The 25,199-nt window shown below is 41.3% G+C and overlaps 1 protein-coding gene and 2 non-coding genes across 3 annotated transcripts; 2 read left to right on the plus strand and 1 right to left on the minus strand.

The window, feature by feature from the left end:
* Positions 1-4,533: 4,533 nt before the first annotated feature.
* Positions 4,534-4,652, minus strand: LOC145415946 (5S ribosomal RNA). The gene has a single exon (XR_013900187.1). It is a non-coding gene; the product is annotated as a 5S ribosomal RNA (ribosomal RNA).
* Positions 4,653-8,349: 3,697 nt separating this feature from the next.
* LOC145418578 (5S ribosomal RNA) lies at positions 8,350-8,468 on the plus strand. Its single transcript, XR_013900715.1, has one exon. It is a non-coding gene; the product is annotated as a 5S ribosomal RNA (ribosomal RNA).
* A 315-nt stretch (positions 8,469-8,783) lies between these two features.
* On the plus strand, positions 8,784-24,291 carry Lrr47 (Leucine-rich repeat 47). The gene is made up of 7 exons (XM_080277175.1): positions 8,784-8,966; positions 9,309-9,441; positions 9,836-9,999; positions 17,754-17,984; positions 22,485-22,597; positions 23,772-23,954; positions 24,176-24,291. Exons 1-7 carry the CDS (start codon positions 8,784-8,786, stop codon positions 24,192-24,194), a joined length of 1,026 nt encoding a protein of 341 aa, XP_080133301.1. The 3' UTR covers positions 24,195-24,291.
* Positions 24,292-25,199: the final 908 nt, after the last annotated feature.

A 25,199-nucleotide genomic window follows, 5' to 3' on the forward strand; every position in this document is an offset into this window, starting at 1 on the left:
TGAGATGGTTTGGCCCATGCACTCACAGTAGACTAAAAGCAGCTTCCTTATTCTCCCTTTCCATATGAATTAATCCACCCAGAGTAAAAAAAAATAACTCCATACAAGAATAAACATTATCTATCTGTTTCTCTATATATTACCAGGTGCCTTAATCCCATAAGGGATGACCACAAACAAATTGCCTCTATGTCGCCCAGTTCCCCACTGTTTCACTGCCTTGCTCCCAGCTCACTCCCCCCTCTCTCAGATACCTCTCCACTCCATCCTTCCATCTCATCCTTGGCCTCCCCTTCCGTCTCCCCCCCTCCATCTGAGTCACATACACTCTCCTCTTTAGTCTCTCGCTCTCCATCCTCTCCACATGGCCAAACTACCTCAGTGTATTTCTGCTGATGCATTCTATCACATCCACATCCACAACCACAATGCTCCTTCACTTCCTTCAGTCTGTCTCTCCATGTAACTCCACATGCTCCTCTCAAATAACTCATTTCCACTGCTCTCGCTTTAGACTTGTGTCCTTCCAACAAGGTCAAAGCTTCACTTCCATGTTTTAGAGCTGGAAACAATACTGTCATGCAGTGACTTCTTTACTTCCATGTTCAGTTCCCTGTTTCTTATCAATGCTGTCAAAGAACCAGCAACCTTTCTTCTTGTTATATGCTTTCAAGCACTTCACCCTCCAAACTTCCATCCTTACTCATCACACTGCCCAAGTACTTAAATGCACTCACATTTTCCATTTCCTCATCATCCAGCATCACTGTACATCCAGTGACTTCATTTCTCTCAAAGACATTAACTTTCCTCTTCCCTACATTCACCTTTAGATTCTGTTTCTTACTCTTCCATACTCATTCACCAAGCAGTGCAGTTCCTCTTTGTCTTCACTTAATACTGTATGGTGTCATTTGGAAACAACAGTGCAGGGAGTTTCCAAAAGTTGTCCTCTCTCATTAAAGTCGCTCCAACATCCACTGCCCTACCTTGTATACGAGGTGCTTCCCTAAAGTTCCAGTAATTTGAACAGAGGGAGCAATCCGTTAGCAGTTTTGCCATTTGCCGCTAGGAGGAGTCAGCAGCACCCCTTGTGCGTCAGTGTGGTCCCGGCCATGTCTGTGAGCAGACGTGTTGTTGAGATATGCATACTATTGTAACGTGATGTGTAGGTGGTTTGGCGGTTTTGCAATGGCAGACCTCACGGAACAAAGAACCTGCATCAAGTTCTGCTTGAAGATCAACAAGACGGCTGCAGAAACTCATTTGTTGCTTCAGCAAGCCTTTGGTGACAATGCCATGTCCCAAAGCAGAACATTTTCCTGGTATAAACAGTTCAAGGAAGGACAAACATTTATCGAAGACGATGACCATTCTGGACGACCGTCAATGGCAACAACACCAGAAAACATCGGAAATGTTCATCAGGCTATCCTTGCTGATTGTAGACAAACTATCCATGATGTTTGTGATATCGGACTGTCATATGGGAGTGTGATTGTCAGACATGCTGGACATGAGAGGCATTGCTGCAAAGTTTATGCCAAGACTGCTGAGTAACGAGCAGAAGGCACATCGCATTGCAGTTTTCAGGGAGCTGAAGAATCAGGTCAGAGATGACGCCACCTTCATCTCCATGGTCATAACTGGTGATGAATCATGGGTTTATGGTTATGACCCGGAGACAAAGCAGCAGTCATCGCAATGGAAGTCTCCCAATTCAGAGAGGCCTAAAAAAGTCCGTCAAATTCACAGCAATGTCAAGTCGATGTTGATCGTTTTCTTCTATATCCAAGGGATTGTTCACATGGAATTCATCCTACCCAGTAAATCTGTCAGCGGAAAGTTTTACTGCGAAGTATTGCAGCTTCTGAGGGAGAACATCCACTGCAAACATCCAGAACAGTGGAAGAACATGGACTGGGTCCTGCATCATGACAACGCCGCCTCCCACACATCAGTTGTCTGGCAGTTCCTGGTTTCCACTAATACGGTAGTCATTCCCCACCCACCCTATTCACCTGACTTTGCCCCCTGCGACTTTTTCCTGTTTCCCAAGCTGAAATTACAACTGAAAAGGCGTCAATTTGACTCAATTGAGGAGATCCAGACAGAATTGTAGGATGTGCTTAAGACCATCACACCTGAAGCCTTCCAGGGATGCATGGACACATGGAAAAAACGTTGGAATCACTGTATACATGCCCAGGGGGACTGCTTCAAAGGCGACAGTGAGAACTAGGAGGTAAGGTAACTTATTTTCCTACAATATTCAAATTACTGAAACTTTTGGGTAGCATCTTATACATGTATATCTCTTTTATAACCCCATGCATATACAGATTGAACAACCATGGAGACATGACTTATCCCTGTTTCAGTGGCACATTCGAATAGAAAAATCCACACAATTCACTATCCATGTGCACTGCCACCTTAGCCCCCTTATACATACTCTTCATGCCATTCAGCAACTTCCCATTCACTCCATATGTTCCTAATAATTTTCACATTCCTTGTCTATCCACCTGTCATATGCTTTCCCCAAATCCGTGAAGGCTACATACAACTTTTTCCCTCCTCTAGAAACTTTTCCGGTGGAGTTTTAAAAATGAATATCTGAGTTATGCAACCTCTTCCTTTCCTAAAACCTCCCTATTCTTCACCAACCAATTCCTCTGTTATTTCCTTAACTCTGTCAGTAAGTATCCTACCATACACTTTTCCTATTACACTAAGAAGACAAATGCCTTTGTGATTACCACACACTTCTTTCTCACCTTTTCTTTTGTACAGGGGAATAATTATACTTGACTTCCAATCCTCCGGGACTCTACCTTTCTCCCAGGCCAGTCTTAATATCTTCCAAATCCATTCTACTTCTGTGTCTCCCCTTGCTTCAGTATTTCACCACACACTCCATCAATTACCCATTTTGACTTGCTTCATTGCTTCCACTACTTCCATCCTACTGATTTCATCCTCTCTTTTCACCTCCATCCTTCTCCCAACTATTTCCCAGCCACTTAGCCTCGCATCAATTTCATTCGCTATGTTTAACAGTTCTGGAAGTGTTGTCTCCATTTGGTCACTTTTCCTCCCTTCTTTACATGCAGTCTACCATTTTTATCTTTCGCTCCATGACTAACTTCATTATCACCCTTTCTTACCTCATTTCTTACATTCCCTCCACTTTACACTCCAATTCCTTCCAAATTCCTCATCCTCTCTCATCTTACTCTCTCTTACTAATCTTTTCACATTTCTCTTCCTCTCTACATATAACTCTCTCTTCTGTCTGTCAACTTCCTCCATGCCCAAATTTCCCATTCACTCACTATATGCTTTCTTCTTTTGTGCCACAACCTGTCTCACCTCTTCATTTCACCATGCTGTTCCTTGCACTCCCTTTTGTCTTCTCTTCACCCCACACACCACCTCATATACAGCACAGACTTCCTCTTTGAATATCTTGCACACACTTTCCACCTCCCCCATCTGCTCCAAATCGTATTTACCCAATTGCTCCTCCACTTCTATCTTAGATTCTGCCTTTTTTCCATCCTCTTGCAACCTCTCCACTCTCCTTGTATGGACTACTACTTCCTGTCCATCCTTCCTTCTATACCTCCATTACATTTGAACCTTGATGCTTACCACCACCACATGGTCGTCAGAATATCCAATCCCCCAACTCTGTACAGTATGCTCTTCCATCCATTACACACCTTCTCATTCTGTCATCCACATGCATACAATCAATCATTGCCCTCCATTCATTCAGTTCACCACCCACCTGTCTCATCACTCGCCACATATACCTATGGATCATTTTGTGTCTGAAGAGGGTATTGACTATCACCAATCCCCTCCCCTCACAAATGTCCACTAGAGCACTGCCATTCTCATTTCTGCAGGCACACCCCACTCACCAACTACCTACTTTTCCATTCATATCTCCAATCAAAAACACTCTCATTCCATTGAAATTTTTCCATGCACGCATCCACATTTGCCCAGAACTCTTCTTTCACTCTGCTTGCACGCTTTTTCATTGGCACATACACATGCACACACACAATCGCCAACATTTGTAGTCCTGCTTTCAGTCTTGCCCACACAGTCCTTGAGCCAACTGATCCATAATCTTTTATATTCTCCTTCCATCTGTTACTCACAACAATACATACTCCTTCCTTTGCCCTCTCATTCTCATCTACTCCCACCCCATCCATACTCCCATTCCCTCACAGTTGCCTCTCCATATAGTCTCAGTTATTCCACATATGTCCACCTTCGCACCCTCAAGCATGTGGACAATCTTTCTCTCTTTCATCTCATCATTCGCACCTCGTACATTCTATGTTGCAATCCGTACCATGAGCTTTGTTTGGTCTTTAGTCATTCATTCATTCATTCATTACCAGATGCCATGTATCCCAAACGGGGTGGCCAGGGGCTCAGAGTTAATTGTTTTACAGGGAGGCACACTAATCCTTCACCAACCCCACTTGACACGTAGGGAGAACGTTATGCCAACAGCATCTGGTGTTCCCAGGCGGTCACCCATCTAAGTACTAACCAGACCCAACGTTGCTTAACTTCGCTGATCGGACGGGAAGCGGTGTACTCAACGTGGTATGGCCGTTGGCCTTTAGTCGTTTCCTGTTAATCAGTAGTGTTCTGAGGCTTCTTGTTTGTACAGTATTTTTAGTTAGTTGTTTTCCGGGGAGGGGCACGAACCCTCTGCCAACCCACTTGCTGTCATGTAGGGAACATAAAAACATAAAGAAGAGGGAAAACTTTCATAATTATGATATTTTTATTTATAAGTACCGGTACATGTATTATTTACTGAAAATGTTCATTTTACATATTTCTTGCTTTGCCCACGCATTTCAGCAACATATGAAATGAAGTGTTCTTGTGATGATTGTATGGATGTAACACTATCTCTTCCCATCATACTAATTCCCTTGTGGAAGGTGATAATCACGAGTCGTATCGAATTTTAGACTTTGCGGTTCGGCCTGTTCACACAAAGGAGGGCACCTGTCTGGTTAGAGTCTAAAAATATCATCTCTTGCCTCTCTTTGGACACAAACTAAACCACCCAGACCACAGAAATAACTCAATACTTGCATAAACACAGCATCAAAGAATGTGAATAAAATAATATATATATATTTTTAAATGAAACCTACCATATTATGCACTGATTTTGTTCATAATACAGATATCTAGTCATTTCAAACCATTTCAGCACCATTGAAATTTTTTGAGGTGTAAAAAAAAAATTGTAAGAAAAAAAATTCTTCGTCACTGATATCATCTGCGTAAATTTGCTCAACTTCCATGCTCCATTGCACAGCTCACGATGGGTCTAGGAAGCTCAAAATTGCACTGCCAGGTATGTCTGATGTTTGTCTTCAGTTTGGCAAAGAAAAAAAAAATGTTTTCAGAACTTGAAAAATTGGCCTCATGGTTGGCCTGTGGGTCCCGACAAATTCCGGAGGCATGGCCATGGAGGGGTTAAACATTTACCTACTTGATTCCACTTAACCTAACTGAGACCCTGAACAATCCAGTCCTAACCAAAACAGATTCCAACCTTACCTTAATTATAGTCCTGAAATTCCTAAAAAACAAGAGTAGGAATGGGAGAGACTCAGACCATCACAGGCAAGTCCCAGTTAACGAGCAATCACTTAATGAGAATTCGCTAATACGAGGTCTTGGAATTTGCACCACCACCTGTTTAACGAGCAGGTAAAAATTCTCACTTACGAGAATCGAGACGAGGGTCGTGCTGCAACTGTCCACCCTGCTTACCTCGGCAGCTAGGAAACGAGTAGCATGCTAGCTCTGCAAACCTCTTCCCGCCTTATCTTCGTAAACATTCTTCCAGCCAAGCTTGCCCAGTCATGGTCGGTCTTGAAGCGTGCCTTTTTTCTGTGACCAGGATTACTTTATCACCATATCTTCTAAGCATTCCAATGCGACCCCTAGTGCTCCCAGTGTTAAGCGTGCTCGGCTTTCTATCTGTCGCCCAGAAATTGTTGAATATGTTTTTCTTCTGTTTTCTAATGCTGTTAGGTGTATTACCGTACCTTCTTGTATTAACCCCTTATTCCAGCTTAAAATGATCAGAAAGCCAGTTTGGTGGTTTTGAGGTGGTTTCTCAGAGGCCTTGCTCCCTAACTCTATTTTCCCCATAAGTTCTTCACTTCGTTTAACAAGAATTTGGCTAACAAGCAAAATCCTGGCTCCTTATTAGCTCGTAAGATCGGTACCCGCCTGTACTTAAAAGAAGCCATAGTGAAATTGATTTGCAAGACAGGACCTCACATTATTGGCTAGAGCATATCACATGACTCATCCTGGCAACCACCTGGCTAGTTTAAAAAAATGCTATACAATAAGCTGTCTTGTATCTGTCAGTGCATTAACCCTTTAAACGCGGATCGTCGCGTTTGCAACGCTCGGCAAAAAGGACATAACGGTGGAGCGTCGCGTTTGCGATTCTAGTAAATTTTGAATAACCGCGGGCAGGCAGGCTCCAGCTGGTATTGTCTATCAGTACCACCACCCTTTAGCTACTTTTAGCACACTTGACCTTTGTACCACTGACCTCCGTTGTTGCCAAGTATCGCGTTTTTCCCCCGTCCCTCCCCCCCACCACGACCCCTGCCAGCCTGGCTGTGATACATGGCAGTGCTCTGAGTGCTCAGAACTGTAAATCTACGCTCTCCTCTCACAAGCAGTTTATGCTAATAGGAAATGCTTGTTTCCCCAGTTGTAACACTAGCTTTTTTTCTCATGGTTTGCCCCTGTTTAGCGTCAGTTTACCGCAAGCTTTCAAAGTGACATTATGGCGAATTCTAGCTCTTCCGAGTCAGTGCAAGCGGCCGACAGGAACGAGAATAAAGTGACGAGCGTAAGGCAGAATAAAAAGCGCGCTGTGGTGATCTTTTGGGAAGTAATATGATTGAAAATAATGTAGTATACATGTTTTTAGCTGTGAAAATAGAAATGTTTGTTGAGTGACGGGAAGACTGCCGCCGCACTGCATGTCAGCCGTACGCTCCGTTGATTTTAGCCTTATTTTCAGTGCTTATTGTACAAATACGGATTCCTAACTACCTTTAAGTTGTAGTATAAAGTTTACTGTGACAGAATGAGGCTGTGGTAGAGGGGAAACCGGGTTGCTGGAGGTGTGAAAGTGAAGATTTGGTTACCCAACTTTGCAAGTCTCCACAAGTCCTTGGATAGTCCACGAAGGCTCAACACCTGTCTCTGGAGAAAGCTGAATGTAAGTACTATCTGCCATACCAAGTATAATGTTCTAGGGTTAATCTCTGATTTTTGGCGAATATTTTCCTACAGGTACTCAGACCGCGATACAACCCCGCCACTCAGGGGGACGCGACTGTACACGGCCGCGTTTAAGGGGTTAACCATCATGCATCATTGTCCATCACAGCAGTTGGCTGTATTTACTTATATTCCTGGGGAATCCCAAAAATTTAAATCAAGGCCATTTGTCTTGTCACCCAAGCACAATTTCCCAGCACCTTTGCATGTAACTTTGAGTTCTGGTCCACAACAGATGGCTTCATTTCATTCTTACCTTATGAACAGAATCTGGCAGATGCAAGCATAATATGTTTTAGATTTAGATTGCACTTTTTTTCATTAAACCGTGCTGATACTCTGTATCTAAGCATTTGCTTTGAGGATCGAATGAATTTCTATTTTTTACTGGGTATTATTATTGCTGAAACAAATGAGCAAACATTTCTTACTGAGTTCAGTTCATGTATTTTTCAATACAGAGAAAAAAAAAAAAAATCATGGGATCAGCATGCCAGGTTTCCCCTACATCATCGTACAGTCAACCCCTGCTATTCATGGGTTTGCGGATTTTGTGGGAAATTATTTTGAAAATGCACCGGAAGATACCTGTATTTCCTGTTTTTCCCACAGCATCAGCTGTTCCTCATGGTTCATAAGCAAGTTTTCGCGTGTTTTCCACGAGAAACTCTGTCCTTTACAGCTAAACTGTGCATCTACCCTGTATAGGTATCTGCTGTTCAGCACAAGACATCAGCTCTTTAAATCACTCAGTATTTCACAAGTCTCCCATTTTTTTCTCACAGTGAGAGCTTGCTTGTGGTTGGCTCCTAAGGTAGCGTCCCTTAGTACCGGTACCTGCCTATGTGTCTTCTTTCTCTCAATCCTATTGGCTGTTCAAAGAGGGGACCAAATCATATGCCGGTGTGATGAATTCCCAAATTGCCGGCCATTTACCGAATCAGCACAACATCGGCAGCTTTTAATAGGAAAATAGCCAACGGCCATGCCACGTTGAGTACACTGCTTCCCGTCCGATCAGCGAAGTTAAGCAACGTTGGGTCTGGTTAGTACTTGGATGGGTGACCGCCTGGGAACACCAGATGCTGTTGGCATCCCTACGTGTCAAGTGGGGTTGGTGGAGGATTAGTGCCCCTCCCTGTAAAACAATTAACTCTAAGCCCTTGACCACCCCGTTTGGGATACATGGCGTCTGGCAATGGATGGATGGATTATTTTTATCACATATAGGTTTATTCACATCTACTTATCTTGAATTGGGAAAATAAAAAAATGTGCTTACCGTAGGTCTCATTTTAATGTCCAGGTTAGGTCCCATTAGAATACCAACTTCAGGTCTCCTAAGGATGTCTTGCTTTTCACCTGTGCTAATGGAATTTTTTCTGCCATATTCCTTTAAAGATGACAAGATGAGGATCAATTGTGAAGTGCTGGTCAGCAACCGCATGTTACCATCACTCTCTTTAAACAACAAACGTGGTGGAACTCGCTCCTCACTTGGCATAGGTTGTCCACCAGGATCAAAAGTGGATGTATCCAGTCTCTTCATTCATTTGTGTACTGCACAGAATAAGCAGGGCACAAAGTACAAGGTTAATTTCTGTAGTGTGTTCTACTTTATTGCATGTTTACATAGGGAAAAGCCAGTGCGATCAAAGAAGTGTTAAGATGTTGATGTGTTAAGATGTGTTAAGATGTTGATGTAAAATAATTTATTAGGATGTTGATGCTTTGCAAAAGTTTTATCATGTGGAGCTGTTGATTTATTATCTTTCTGTACTTGTTTTGCAATGAGGAAGTATTGTACTGTATTTTGCATTGCATAATGGTACTTATACAGTATTCAGCCGAGTATTTGTGTGATATATTTATGTGTTGAGATAGCATCTCTTTATCGCATATGACCTATGGCTGAAGTTTTTACCATCCCACAGGTTGAAGGCAACATACAGTCTGTGTTTACAAAGTTTTTGTCCGAGGGAAAATTTACCATTCGCTTCAAGGTGCCAGAGCATGACCTGTGTGTGAAAGCTGACCCTGTGTTAGCAAAGAGCTTCTTGCACACATGTAGGTTTACATGTTATTGCAGGTAGACATGGTTTCTCAGTTTCTCTAGCTGAAGGCTTATTTCAGTTTGTGAGAAAATGGTCAGGATCCAACACAAGAATAAGTCCACTGTCAGAATGGAACAACACATCCTGAAGTAAAGCTCATTATGTATCTTAATTGCACAGTACTGTGAAGTGATCACTTGAAAAATTATACCAGCGTATAGAAATACTGCCATTCTCAGTTGTAACAGATTTCCATATTTGAGTAAAAATTCTTTCAAAATGTATTGTTATACTGTATATTCAAAATTCAGACAACCGTAAAGTTGTAAAACAGATTAGAAGCTTGTTTTTCCATAACAGTCCAAACATTATGTAACCCATTTTTTTTTTCTTTCCATCTACCGCAGTGAAACTTGGGATTCAGAATAAAGACATCAAGAAACTTCACCTCTCCAGCCTGACCCCAGTGAAACAGAGTCAGGTCGAGAGACCGAAGACAAAAATGGTGATTACAACCAAGCAAGAATATCCCATCACCACTGCCTTCCCATATTCCCTTGAAAGTCTCAGGGTAATGTTGATTTGTGAGCTCTTACTTTCAGCATTGTCATCATCTCAGTAACCATCACTGTCATCATCATCATCATCATCATCATCATCATCATCTTTGTAACCATCATCCTCATCATCATCATCTTTGTAACTCATCATCATACTGACAACCACCACCACCATGATGATGATGATGATGATGATGGTTATCGTTGTCGTTGTTGTCATCTTCGTCATCATCATCATCATCATCATCATCATCATCATCATCATCATCATCCAGTTAATCAGTCAGTCAATCAACCAATTGATCAATCAGTTGATCAGTCATTTTTCATCTTAGTTTTCCCACTAAAAAGTTGGGTAGGTAGGGTTTAGTATCTTGATTAGATATATTGTTAAGAGTTTGGGATCTAAGCAGATAAAGTGAGAGTCTGTTTCACTTGGTTTTTGTTAATTGCAATATAATGTTTTCTCCATAACTTTGCCAAGGTTTTCTTCATTTTCCAGCATAGTTTGCATAGTTAAGTGGCAGAATAAGACAATGCTGTGGCTCTAACTTCTCTCCATATCACTTCTTGAGTAGCATGCTATTCTTGTATTATTTGCTTGGAACAGCTGAGCATTGAGAGTAGAAAAATAGCAATTTTAGGCCAGATTAAAGTGAAAAGAGTACTGTAAAGTTCAGCAAGATGTTCGCATGTTTTAACCCCTTCCATACAGTGGTCTTTTTTATTATTACTACTATCAGATGATTCTATTCAGCTTTGGAGAGACTTTTTTTTAGACTGGAGGGGCTAGATGCAACTTTCTCTAACCCATTTACCACCTGAACTCTTTCCTAAACTGAAAGAAAGCTGTCGGTAAGTAGCAAGGATAAAATGGAAAATACAGTACATCATGAAACAGAAGGGGTTAACATCCATTATATATCTTGGGGGGGAGATGCTGGAGAGAGATGTCTTCATGTGGTGGCACTGCTGTAGTTGGATGGTGGGGCTGTCCAGTTGTAAAAGCATTCTGCCCCTCCCTCCCTATCCCCTTGAAAGGGCAGTGGCAGGCTGCAAGTGAGGGGCATCTTCAGTCTGCAGTCCACCCAGTTCACATTTCAAATGAACCTGAGATTCCAACTACTGTTGCTACTACTACATATCTGGGACTGTGAACTATTAAAGTGAGAATCCTACCTACTTGACTAACTTATCAAAATCTAAGTTTTGATCCAGTTCAAGACTAAAAGAACAGATTACCATACTTGTTTAGAATTGTGTGGATATATGCTATATAAATTTGCACAATTTAATTTCTTAATGTATGCCTGAATTATTGGACACTTTATGAAGTATTAGTGTATGTGTTGAAATATATCAGTGTATAAGATACTGCAGTAGTTTGAATTTTAAAAAAAATCATGGATCTTTAGTCAATATAGTAGCCTAAAAAATTTTCTTAAATTTCTAGAATTTAGAATGTTTGTGTGTGTGTGTGTGTTTGAATTTAAAAAAAATCATGAATCTTTAATCAGTATAGTAGACTAAAAAATTTTCTTAAATTTCTAGAATTAAGAATGTTTATGTGTGTGTGTGTGTGTGTGTGTGTGTATTTACCTATTCGTAGTATACATGAATTGAGCTAAGCTTGTGTTATCTTGTCTCCATATCTACGTTTTTCCAGTCGAGTTTTAAACACATGATTGTTTTTTGCCTGCACCACCTCTTCGTCTAAGTTGTTCCAAATACCTATGCTTCTGTTCGGTAAACTGAACCTTTTAAGATCATTAAGACATCAGTTTTTCCTCAACTTGAAGTCATGGCCTCTTGTTTTTCCATCATCCTGTACAAAAAAATTCTCTCTATTTACCGTTTCCAGTTCTCTTACATTTCTAAACATCGTGACAAGTCACCTCTTTCCCTTCTCTCGTTCAGTGTTGGTAACTTCAGGTTTTCTAGTCTCTCCTCATAGGTCGGTTCCCTTAAGCATGGTATCCTTGTTGCCAGCCGTTGAACCCTCTCCAGTTTATCAATGTGCTTCTTCAAATGAGGTGACCATACCACAGCTGCATACTCTAGTCTTGGTCTTATCATGGTCACTATCAGCTCCCTCAGCATTTCCTCATCCATATAATTAAAAGCCACTCTCATGTTGGTTAGTAATCTGTAAGTGCCTCCAATGATTCTGTTTATATGCTTTTCTGGTGACAAGTCATCCTGAATAATCACTCGCAGGTCCTTCTCATCTTTTCTTTTACGAATTATCTCATTGTCCATTTTATATGTCCAGTGCAGTCTTTTTTCACTCATTTCCATTTCTAATGCATGACACGTCTTGGCATTGAAATCCATTTTCTAAGTCTGGCTCCAGCTGTGGAGTTTGTCCAAGTCCTCTTGCAATATTTTACAACTGTCAATACATTTAATATGGTTCATGATTTTAACATCATGTGCAAATATACTCATGTAACTATTCAGACCTTCTGGCAAATCATTTATATATATCAGAAACACTGTTGGGGCTAAGACAGAACCCTGGGGTACTCTACTAGTCACATTTCTCCATTGAGAAACCTTGTCTCTTATGACTGTTCTCATCTGCCTTCCTGTCAGATAATCTCCCATCCTTTTTATTAGTTTCCCATGCACCCCTCCAATAGTCTTCAACTTCCACAGCAGTCTCTTATAGGGCACCCTGTCAAATGCTTTCTTGAGATCAATATGGATACAGTCTGTCCATCCCTTTCTCTCTTGTATGACATCTATTACTCTAATATTGAAACTTAATAGGTTAGTAACCCAAGATCTTCTTTCCTCAAAACCAAATTGTCTTGGTGTTATCACTTCATTTTTTTCTAAATACTTTATCCATCTTTTTCTAATAATGTTCTCACAAGTTTTAAAAACAACACTAGTAAGTGATACAGGTCTATTACTGAGTGGATTTTCCCTATCTCCTCCCTTGAAGATTGGCACAATATTTGCTCTTCTCCAGTCTTAGGTATCTGTCCATTTTCCAGACAGCTCTTAATGATGACATAAACAGGCCACACTAATTGGTCAGCACATTTCTTCAGGATCCATCCAGCCACACCATCTGGTCCCTTTACTTTCCTCACATCCAAGTCCCTCATCAACTGTAGCACCTCATTCATGTTAATTGCATTTTCCACCATTGTCGTCATCCTGGGTTCCATTTCAGTTTCCCTAAATTCCTCTTCCAGCACATAGACTGACTGCAGCTTGTTGTTCATTATTTTGCACAATTCTTCTTCTCTTTAAGTTTCATTTCCATCCCTCAATCATATTATACCTTCCTTGACTTTCATTTTACCATTTACAAACCTATAAAATAGTTTAGGCTCTTTTTTACATTTAGTTACAATATCTTTTTGTATTTCCTTTCTTCCTAGCTCTGCACCCGTACATATTCATTTCTTACCTGCTGGTACTCATCCCAAGCCCTTTCATTATACCTTCTTCTCACTTTATTCCATGCTCTTTTTCTTGTCTCAAGTACCATTTTACACCTATTGGTAAACCATTCTTTCTTCTTTTCCATTGCTGTGGAGAATTTGGGACATATTTACTAACTTCTGGTTTATATATTTTTATCAGAAACTCATATTTCTCATCAATATTTGTGATCTCATTCATTTTTCTCCAATGTACATTTTGGAAAATGTTCCTCAGGTAAGCAAAGTCTGCCTTCCCATAATTATATCTATTTTCTCTGTGTTTTGCATCTCTTTCTCCTTCCCTTACTCCCACTACTTCCATTTCAATAACCAGATGATCACTTTTACCAAAACGGCATTGGTAGGTTATGTTCTTCGTATCTTTGGGTCGTTTGTGAATATCAAGTCCAGTCTTGATGGTTCGTCGTCTCCTCTAATTCTTGTATTTTCTTTAATTAATTGAGTTAAAATGTTTTCCATCACCAGTTCCATTAATTTATTTTCCCATAATACCCCATTGCTCTCAGCATCCATACTTCCCAATCACTTCTCAACAGTTAAAATCCCCCATGATTATTATTCTGTTTCTTTGTTCAGTTAACATCTTTAGCTTAATAATGGATTCTCTTATTAACTCATAATCTTCTTTTGTCCATGCTCTAGTTTGGGGGAGCATAAAAAATATAATTACATCAAGTTTTTCTTCAAAACAGTCTTCTATTTCTATTCCAGAAGTTCAGCCGTGGTATTTTCAATTTCTACATTTTTTGCTCTTAAATCAGTACGAGTTAAAATCTTGACACCTCCCCCAAACTTGCATTCCCTGTCCTTCCTCCAAATAGTATAATTGTTCCATTCAAAGAATTTTGTATCAACATCTCGGGGCTATTTAGTCTCCACCAAGCAAACAGTTTCAGGTTTCTTTTCATTTATAAGGTCTCCAATTTCTCCTTGCTTAGATATTAACCCATCTATATTACTGTACATGATTCTTAGCTTTACTTCCTCCCTTTTTTTTCTCATTATTCTCTTTTTCATATTCACAGCCATTCCCCTTGTTTCCTTCACTTCTAGTTCCTCACATACCACTTTTTTACTTTCATATCCATCACTTGAAAAAAAAAAAATTACATTCTTTCTCTTTCCTCCTGTCATTTTTTTTCCTTTACTTGTTCCTTCAAAGATTCTAGAACTTCTCTTTCTCTTCTTCCTTCATATCTTTTCATCCATCCATCCATCCATCATCCAATCCTACATTGCCCCAGGAAGAGCATAGGAGCCCGGGGCTAGGCAAGTTGGTCCTGACATTTAAGATGAGAGTGGCCAGCCTCACTCATCCCTGAATGGCATTACGTGAGCAGTAAACTCCAACCACCCCTTGGATATAAACCTTCACTGGCTCAATCCAATTGGAGCACTGTAATTACCCACTAAACCACCGGGCGCCAAAATTTGGTTATATGGTTACCACCCAGCATAGTAAATGGTTTCCTGGAGTACAGGAAACCATTTGGCTTGTCACTCAGTGTAGAGTCACCCACAAGCAGAAGGAAGAAGAAAGAATGAAGGAAAGAAAGACAGAAGAGGGAGCATAAAGTTCATACTATAATATTTTCCATCCCTGTCACTTTACTTAGTTTCCAGGTCGCTTTACGTATGTCGTTTACTACACTTTCTGATGACAGCTGAATTCTCATTGGTCTTCCTTCCCCTTTCTCATACAGCCCATCCTCCTTACTTCCTCAATTTCTTTTTCTCACTTGCCTTCTTCAGGATCGATCTTGCCCAATATTTTTCTCACTTGATTCAAGTCTCTCTCGAATCTCACAGATCTAACCTTTTCTTCTTCCTCCCTGTTTGCAAATATTACCAGACGTCTGTTCCTCTCTACAGTTTCTCTCACTGTTTTCTCTTTCTTCTTCAGTATTGTCACTACATTTTCTTCCATTTTTTTCTTGTTCATTTCGCTTTCCTCCTGAATGATTTCCCTTAAGCTGACCACTTCTTTCCGTTCTCCCTCCATATGTGCCCACTTTATCTTTTGCTCTTCAAACACAGTACGGTGGAGGCGCTTGCCATCCACTCACTCGATGTAGTGCTGCTCTTGGGTGTCTGCCCTTTCCTCTCCTCCATCCTTCTTTCCTTCCATCCTCTTCTGTCTTTCTTTCCTTCATTCTTTCCTCTTACGTCTGCCTGTGGGTGACTCTACACTGAGTGACAAACCAAATGGTTTCCTGTACACCAGGAAACCATTTACTATGCTGGGTGGTAACCATATAAGCAAATTATGATGCCTAGGGGTTTAGTGGGTATTTACGGCACTCCAATCAGATTGAGCCGGTGAAAGTTTATATCCAAGAGATGGTTGGGGTTTATTGCTTATGTAATGCCACTCAGAGATGAGTGAGGCTGGTTACTCTCATCTTAAATGTCAGGACCAACTTGCCAAGCCCCTGGCCCCTATGCTTCTCATGGGGCAATGTAGGATTGGATGATGGACGAATGGATGAACACAGTACTCACCGTCTCCGTTTTGTTACTGCTTTCTTCTAATTTTCTCCTTAATTTGATATTTTCTTGTTTCAAATTCGCGATCTCCTGGTTTGCTGTCTCATTGGCCTGTATCAGACTCTGTATAGTGTTTTTGGTATCTTCTGGCATGTTTCTTGATACTGGATCCTCCACTTTCTTTTCCAGTTCACTAATTCTCATAATCAATGTTTTAACTAAATCCATCACACTTGTTTCACTGTCAAATCCTGGAAATTCGGGTCCCCCAGTGTTTACATTGTCAGCCATGTTTGATGGTTGGGTACAGTACTAACAGCTGTTATCAAGATTCCTGTGAACATTCATGTATACATAAATATTTACTGACAGTGGCTCTTTGCATTTTTGGCAGACTATATTAACAGACAATACTTTAAACCTTAGAGATGACTACAGGAGACAGGACAAACATAATTCCTGAATACTACTTAAGGTTTGCAGACGTGGTTGAGACATGTCTGCTCGCTCTGGCTCCACATATGTATGTGTGTGTGTGTGTGTTCTTACCTAATTGCATCTTTACAGGAATGAGTCAAGCTCATACTGTCCCGTGTATTAAACCATTTGTATCATATGTATCTTTAAATTTATGAATAGTTTTGCCACACACTATTTCATTCAGTAGTGCATTCCACTGATCAGTTGCTCTGTTTGGGAAACTGAATTTCCTTACATCTTATCACCCCTCTTTTTATTCATTTTTTTGCAATGTCCTCTTTTTGATGCTTCCCCATGGGATATATACTCACTGATGTCTATTTTCTCTTTCCCAGTAATTCAGTTATTCAACATAATCATGTCTCCTCTTTTCTTTCCAACTTGTAATGTTGGTAGGTTCAGTTTTTCTAGTCTTTCTTCATAGCTTAGATCCCGTAAGCTTGTAGCTGCCCTTTGTTCTTTTTCAGTCTTATCTATGTGTTTTTTGAGATTTGGATTCCAGACTGCTGATGCATACTCCAGGGTTGGCCTGATGAATGATGTTATTATCTTTCTCAGGATGTCTTTGTTTATATATGTGAATGGTATTTCTCATATTTGTAAGCATCATATACATGTTCTGTACCTTTACATTGATGTGGTCAGCTAGAGATAGTCTGTTATTGATAATCACTCCTAGGTCCTTCTGCTTCTTTGATATGTGTGGTGTTGAACTCCCTAGCTTATTATCCCAGTCTGGTGTTTTTCCACTTTTACCAAACTTAATTACATGGTATTTGTCCACATTGAATTCCATTTGCCATATATTGCTCCATTCATGATGCATATTACATTCTTCTTGTAGTTCCCGTGTGTGTGTGTGTGTGTGTGTGTGTGTGTGTGTGTGTGTGTGTGTGTGTGTGTGTGCATACTTGCGTTCATGCATGCTCGTGGAGGCATTTTTAGAATACCTTTTGAATATAGCCACCAGTATTCTGCCCTATGTGGCAAAAATCATTGTGCTGCAAGAATCATTTAGTTTACTTAACAAAGTTGGTCTTTGGCATAGACCTTCAAACCTAGATACCATAATGCACAAAGCATTTGATAGTTTTCTAAGTTCCTTGTGTTGTTGAATTGTTAACAACATGTACATATGGGAGCTTCAGCACATTGGCATCTCTTTTTCCTTTTTTTTTATCACACTGTTTTCATTCAGTTGTAAAATAGAGTTAATTCATCATGTATCTGACTCCTTTAGTTCAGACAGTCTCCTCTAGACTAAATAAAATCATAAGGGGAGAACAGCAATGAAATGAAAAATATGTAACTGTACTGAAGGGGTTCATTACCAACAGATCAATGACATAGAGCTGACATGGGTCGAGGCACGAATGACCAAACTTAAAAGACTCCACTACCTCCACCTCGGCCAGAACTTGATTCGTGAGCTTCCGAAGTCACTGGGACAGATGAAATGCCTCACTGAACTCCATCTTCCTTCAAATTGCCTCACTTCCATTTCCCATACTGTGTTTTCAGGTTCTGTCCAACATACACTCCACGTTCTAGATCTCTCTAATAATAAGGTTGGTGTCAAGTGTCTCACCTCCACCTTCCTTGTAGCTCTCTTACTTGCATTCCCTGTACAATGTTTCCATTTCTCTCTGTCATACTCCTCACCTCCTAGACATCATTAATAATAATTATTGGTATATTAGTTGCATCAAGTGAGTTTTTAAATTTCACCTTTCTTGTCTGTGTTTCATATTGTCATGTTATTGGATACTTTCAATAGCATTTTCCACATTTAAGACATTCCTAGTAACCATTTCATTATTTAATTTTGTGTTGTTTTCTAAAAATGTATTTGCACTGTCATCATCCTCCAGTGAGTTTTTAAAGTTCACTTCTCTTATCTGTTTCATATTGTCATGTTATTGGATACATTCGATAGCATTATCCACTTTCAAAACATTCCCATTAACCATTTAATTGAGTATTTAATTTTTGTATTGTTTTCTAAAGATGCAATTTCATGTCATCATCCTAATCCTAATACAGTACCCATGCAGTAGTGGGAAGGTATGATCCAGAAATAAGATGAAGAATCCACAGAAAGAGAACTTATCAACAGAATATCCAATCAGATATGCCACACAGTTGTTCAGTTGTTATTCAGGCCATTGAAATCTTAGTTCCATCTGACAAGCAAAAACTGTTCACACATTATTTCTTTGTAGATTTTTTAATCAGATGAACTTAACACGCTCCTGGAATAGTCATTCCATTGACTACAAGGTTGAAAAGGGGGTGCAACCATGATTATTTGCAGCTACAGTATATCCAGTAAACGTTCAATTATCTGGCAAAAGTGAGCCAAAGGCTTGCTGAATACTGTCAAAATGCCAGTTTATGCAAAAGTCCCCCCTTAGGGCCCCTATCCCCCAGCCCTATAACACTTATCCACTGTCTAGCCCCTACAGAATGCATTAAAATGTCAAAAAACAGCTAATAGGCATTCCTAATAACAAAATACTGTAGTGTGCTGTTAAGTATATACACTGTAATATTATATACAGAAGCAATTTCATGTTGATGGTGCAGATAATAGCAAAGTACCCCCAGCCAGGAGACCCATTTTCTTTCACCTGGCAGTACAGGCATACCCTGCGATCCAGTACATTGCTAGCTGACGATTCGCTAGACCGAACAAAAGAAATGGGGGAACATTCCCACAGTCGGAACGACCATTAATTCACTAATCCAAACACTTGACCCCTCCCTAGGTTTGAAACGAGTGAGTCTGAATGCAAATGTGATGCATGAGGCTCTCCCAGTCCTCCCTCCATCCCTCCTCCATCCCCCACCACGCTCAGCACTGCCAGGCATTTCTCCCTCCCCCAGCCCTGGTCGTCTCCCTCCCCATCCCTCCACCCTCCCTCACTCCTGCATGTCTCGTGTGTGTGTGTGTGTATGTGAGGTGAGAGTGAGAGTGAGTGAGTGGGTGAGTTAGTGAGTGAGTGAGTGAGAGTGAGTGAGAGAGAGAGAGAGAGAGAGAAAGTGAGTGAGTGAGAGTGAGTGAATGAATGAGAGAGTAAGTGAGTGTGAGAGTGAGTGAGTGAATGAGTGAGTGAGTGAGTGAGTGAATGAGTGAGTGAGTGGGAGAGTGAGTGAGTGAGTGAGAGAGAGAGAGAGTGAATGAGTGAGTGAGTGAGTGAGTGAGATGGGAGGGGTAGTAGGGCAGTTTGGGATTTTTGTCTCCCTCCTGCACCTCTGCTTGTCTCCCTCTCCATCACCCCACCCTCCATCACCCCTGCTTGTCTCTCTCCCTGTCCCCTCCCCCTCTCCTACCCCTGCTTGTCTCCCTCCCCCACCTCTGCTTGTCTTCCTCCCCCACCTCTGCTTGTCTCCCTCCCCCACCCCTGCTTGTCTCCCTCCCCCACCTCTGCTTGTCTCCCTCCCCACCTCTGCTTGTCTCCCTCCCCACCTCTGCTTGTCTCCCTCCCCACCTTTGCTTGTCTCCCTCCCCCACCCCTGCTTGTCTCCCTCCCCCACCCCTGCTTGTCTCCCTCCCCCACCCCCACTTGTCTGCCTCCCCCACCTCTTCTGGTCTCCCTCCCCCACCTCTGCTTGTCTCCCCATCCCCCCACCCTCCATCACCCCTGCTTATCTCCCTCCCCATCCCCCCACCCTCCCCCACCCCCACTTGTCTCCCTCCCCCACCCAGTTTACTTTCCTCCAGTCCCCCCACCCTCCCCACCCCTGCTTGTCTCCCTCCTCATCCCCCTGCCCTCCCCACTCCTGCTTGTTGCGCTGCCAACTGCCTGCCTGGCTGTCATTGCCCTGAAGCATCTCAGTACTGGACATCTCATCATCTTACTGCACTGTATGTGATGTTTGGTGTCTCATTTTGTAGCAGAAGTATTGTTTATGAGGATAATAACATTACCTGTGGTGTTTCTTAGCAATAATGTTGTTTATGAGGATAATAACATTACCTGTGGTGTTTCTTAGCAATAATGTTGTTTATGAGGATAATAACATTACCTATGGTGTTTCTGTGTTAGAGTCTGTTGATTGAGTAAGGTATATGAGAGTTTGGGTTTGGGCCTGGAATGCATCTCTGGCTTTCCTTCAGTATCTTATTGGGAAAATTGCTTCAATATCTGACATACTTGCTGACTGAACACTCCCACTGGTGTGCAACTCTGCCAGATATCGGGGTAGGCCTGTATTGTATAAACACACACATTGTAAACACTATAAATCATTGAAAGACAGCTAAAAGACATTCCCAGTATTGAAATATTGTAGGATACTTTGAAGTAATCTGTAATATTCTGTACAGAAACACATTTCTTGTTGATGGTGGCAATGATAATGATGATGGTGGTGGTGAAGACATTATTGGAGAATACTGTACAGTAACACCAAAAACAATCAAAACATCAAAAAGAAAAGAAAAAACATCAGTAAAATGAAGCATGCTTCACTGTGCTGTACTGTGTGCACCATACTGTACAGTACTTTCATCGACTGAAATTCTAGTAGATGAGTCCACCACAGAACATAACAAAAGTGTCATCACATAGTACAAGGACAGACTTAACTTGGGAAGAAACAGTTGTCTAAATGATTTTATATTTTGTGTTTACGACTCCTTTGTAGCATGATTATTTTGTTTAGTAGAATAAACACATTTTCATCAACTCTTCTTGTTTGGTGACACAATTTAATCGGCTTTTCTTTTCAATACACGTTCATCGGTGCCTTAGCCAAATCTAACAGTCACTTGTACAATGCAGTACAGTAATGTACAGTGCACTTCAGAACACAGTAATGTACACTTCAGAGAAGGAGAAGCTGATGCATGAGGAGAGGAACAGCAAAGAAGGTGAGGAATTCCATGGCGGGAGAGAGAGGGGGGGGGGGGCAGCAATGCAACATGTCAGAGAGCCACAGCAACACTAGAAGGTCAGCCAGGTGGTGGAGGGAAACCCATCACAATGTTGCCATTTAATAACAGTACTGTTTTGGAAGAGACATGGATTGCAATGTAGGCTCAAGTGTATATCAGCAGCATAGCAGCAGAGGAATACAGTGGAGAGTGAGAGAACTTCTGCGTACCTGCTGCCAGCCAATGAAAACTGCATTAGAATTGTCCCTCCCCTGCCTTAACCAATCAGAACTCTTGTACATCCTACCACTGGATCTCCCCTCCCTACCCACCACCAACATGTTCCCCGTTCGCTGCAAGACCCACAAACTGTCAACCCTCCCTCCCTCCCTCAACACTCCACCACTTTCACATTACAGTACAATATAACTCCATTCTTTTTGTGTATTTCTTTATTTTTTTATTTTTTCAATTTTTTTGTGATTATGACTGGATGTTTGATGTCAACAACTGACTCATGCAAGATAATAATGTACTCTTAGCCAGAAAAAAGGGTCCTTCATGCAGGATAATGTCAAAGATTTTACGCTTACTGCCGGATACCATTTTAATTCAGCCATTGGCTATGCCGGATAATGCCGCACTCGGTAATCAGGAGTTTATTGCACTGTACTTAAGTACTTAGGCCAGATATTTTATCTATCCTTCCTAATCAAGCATCTATTCATTTGCATCTGTAACCTTAATGCCATGCTTTTGCATACCATCAAAAGGTTATGTGAAAAGGCATGTCTGGAAAATTGTTGACCTTGAGCATCATCCTTATGATAAACAAACATTTGCGGTGCTCAGTGTTAGTGGTTAGGGTAGGATCCAGGAGAAAGGAAGTCCATGCATCAATTTATTTATCATTGTTGTTGTCAGAACTCTTATATTGACTGTACAGGTATCTCAGTTAATGGCTGTATGTTGAGTCAGTTACCATGGTGAAATTTTGAACTGAGGAGCCTAGTTTATTTATATTACAGTGGACGTAGATGAACTTGTTCAATGGTATTTCTCTTTTTAGAATTTTATTCTGAGTAAAAAAGAAAAAATCAGATGAGGGAGACCACCATCCATTACTGCCATGTTGTATATCGTAATTCCACTGTAGCGTTGTTATTTAACCTCTCACTTGCATTTCCAGCTTGAACTACTACCTCACACCCTGGGCCACCTACAGTCCCTCACCAGGCTTAAGTTGGCGGGGAACCTGCTTGAAAGGCTCCCTTTTTCACTAGGAAAGCTGAACAAATTAAGGTATCAGTACCAGTGTCACTAATTTTGGATTGGAGTACTGTATATTCAGTCCATTGGATGGTATTGATCTAGAGTATATGAATAACATTACATTTGGACCTCTTCAGTACTATAATATAAACTTTTGTTTCACTAGTACTTATGTACCTGATTAATCGTTTTCACCTAATTTAAATTATCAGTTGTATGTAAAAAATTGTAATATTTTAGAATATATAATACTTATAATGATGGAAGAAGGTGGTGGGGACCACCTTGCACTCACTTGATGCAGTGCAGCCTTCTTCTTCCTACCTCTCTCTCATCGTAATGCTGTGTTTGTCCTCCTGTCTTCCTACTTCTCCCTTTCCTTCCTGTCACTTTTTAATATGCACCTTTCCACTTCAGGTGGTTCTGTACCGAGTGATGTCTGTTGGTTTCATGTAACCCAGGAAATCATTTACAACACGGGTGGTACCCCTAAAACCACGTTATGGGGTGAAGTGGAGCTTGCTATGATGCCCATGTTGACTGGGTGGAGAGATGCAAATGCAGTGTTCATCCAGGAATTAAATGTCCATACACTTCCCCACACCTCGCTCTGATGAAGGGCTGTCAGCCATAAGGCAACATTAGTTCATTGCACAGGCTGGCTCTTCAGGGTCAGTTGCATTCTGTAGTTGATGGGTCTGCTTGGTCATACAGGCTGGGGTTGATCAACAGCTTGCAATGAATCCATCCATCCATCATCCAATCCTACATTGCCCCATGAGGAGCGTAGAAGCCCGGGGCTAGGCAGTTGGACCTGACATTTAAGATGAGAGTGGCCAACCTCACTCATCCCTGAGTGGCATTACGTGAGCAATAAACCCAATCACCCCTTTGATATAAACCTTCAACGGCTCAATCCGACTAGAGCACAATAATTACCAACTAAACCACCAGGCGCCAAAATTTGGTTATATGGTTACCACCCAGCGTAGTAAATGGTTTCCTGGTGTACAGGAAACCTTTTGGCTTGTCATTCAGTGTAGAGTCACCCACAGGCAGAAGGAAGAGGAAATACTGGCTATAAATCATTTTGCCCTCTCCTCCGCAGAACACTGTCAGTGAACGTTGCCATACTTTAGAACGCATCCACCACTGTATTTAAATGAAGGCTGCCTGTAACTTATTTTTGCTCCCTCCTCCTCAGAACCATGTCAGCAAGTAACAACAGACTGGTGGAGGTGCCTGCATCTATGATGTGCCTCCAGCTTGACACCCTGGATGTGTTTGGTAATCCCTTCACCAGCAAGATTGGAGTCATAGGCTCAGGGGTCTTAGAAGAAGTGCCTAAATTAAAGGAACTCATGGCAGCGTACTGCATCAGAAGAGGGTAAGTCACTGTCCTTTTATTTTAACTCATTCAGTTCGATATATTTTTTGTCCTGCTTTGTTCTTGCTGTGTAGCCAATAGATGGTGGCAACCATCATCCACTCACTTGGGAAGTACTGTAATCTTCTTCCTTCCCCATTCTCGTTTTCTGTGTCTCCTCACCTCTTCCTATTTCCCCCTTCCCTTCATGTCACTTTTTATTACTCTTATTTCCACTTCAGGTGGTACAACACTGAGTGACAAGCCCAACATTTTCTGGTTACTCAAGAAATCATTTATAATGCTGGGTGGTAACCATATAACCAGATTACAGGGTGAGGTGGAGCCTGATGTGTTGCCCCTGATAACTGGGTGGAGAGATGCAGACACGGCATCCACCTAGGAACTAAGCCTCCACACTTTTCCCCATGCCTTACTGTGGCAAGGTGCTGTCACCGGCAAGGGAATACTAGTTGCCGCACAAGATGGCCCTGCAGGGGTGGTTGCTTGCCTGCAGTTGATTGATCTGCTTGGCCAGACATACTGGGGTTGATCAGCAACAACAATAGCCAGTTTAGTCAGTTGTTGGATCTGGGGTCATAAACAAAATGCCATTGGTAAGGGAACTCATGACAGTGTTCTGTGTCAGAAGCAGGTGAGCCATTATAATTACTTCAGTCTTCATCCACCTATTTTTGTTCTATCTACAAACAGTTTTAGTCATCTTTGGTGGGACTTACTGAAGTGGATAGGTAAGGTGCAGCCTTCATTTACCCCATCACAACAACAGGTTTCCTGACAGCTGAATAAAATCATTTGTAGGTAGTAAGAATAAATCCATTCATTGTTAATGTACCCCCTCTCCCAGATAATATGCAAGATTTCCTAGAGGTGGGGAATGACTCTTTTGCAAAAGATGCATTTGAAACACTTTCCTTGACCAATTTCTGATCTAAAATGAGTGAGCTTTACCCTGATGTAGTTCATCTTACTGTCAGATCTTTGATGATGTTCCCTAGTATATACCTGTGTGAGCAAGAATTTTCAGCTTTGTTAAACATGAAAACCAAAATCTGGGCACGGCATAACATGATACATGACCTTCTAGTATGCCTGTCTAATACTGCTCCTCGAATTGAGAAACTTGTGTGCACAAAACTGGCACAGCCTTCAGATGGAAGTTTATTACTGGTTGTAATATTAAAACGTTGTGTTAATGCTTACTTGCCAAATGAAGTATGGTAATTATAATTTCTGTAGTCGTAC

This window comes from Coenobita brevimanus, chromosome 1 (genome assembly GCF_032717465.1).
Source record: "Coenobita brevimanus isolate Jiangsu-jjx chromosome 1, ASM3271746v2, whole genome shotgun sequence".
Taxonomy (NCBI): Eukaryota; Metazoa; Arthropoda; class Malacostraca; order Decapoda; family Coenobitidae; genus Coenobita; species Coenobita brevimanus.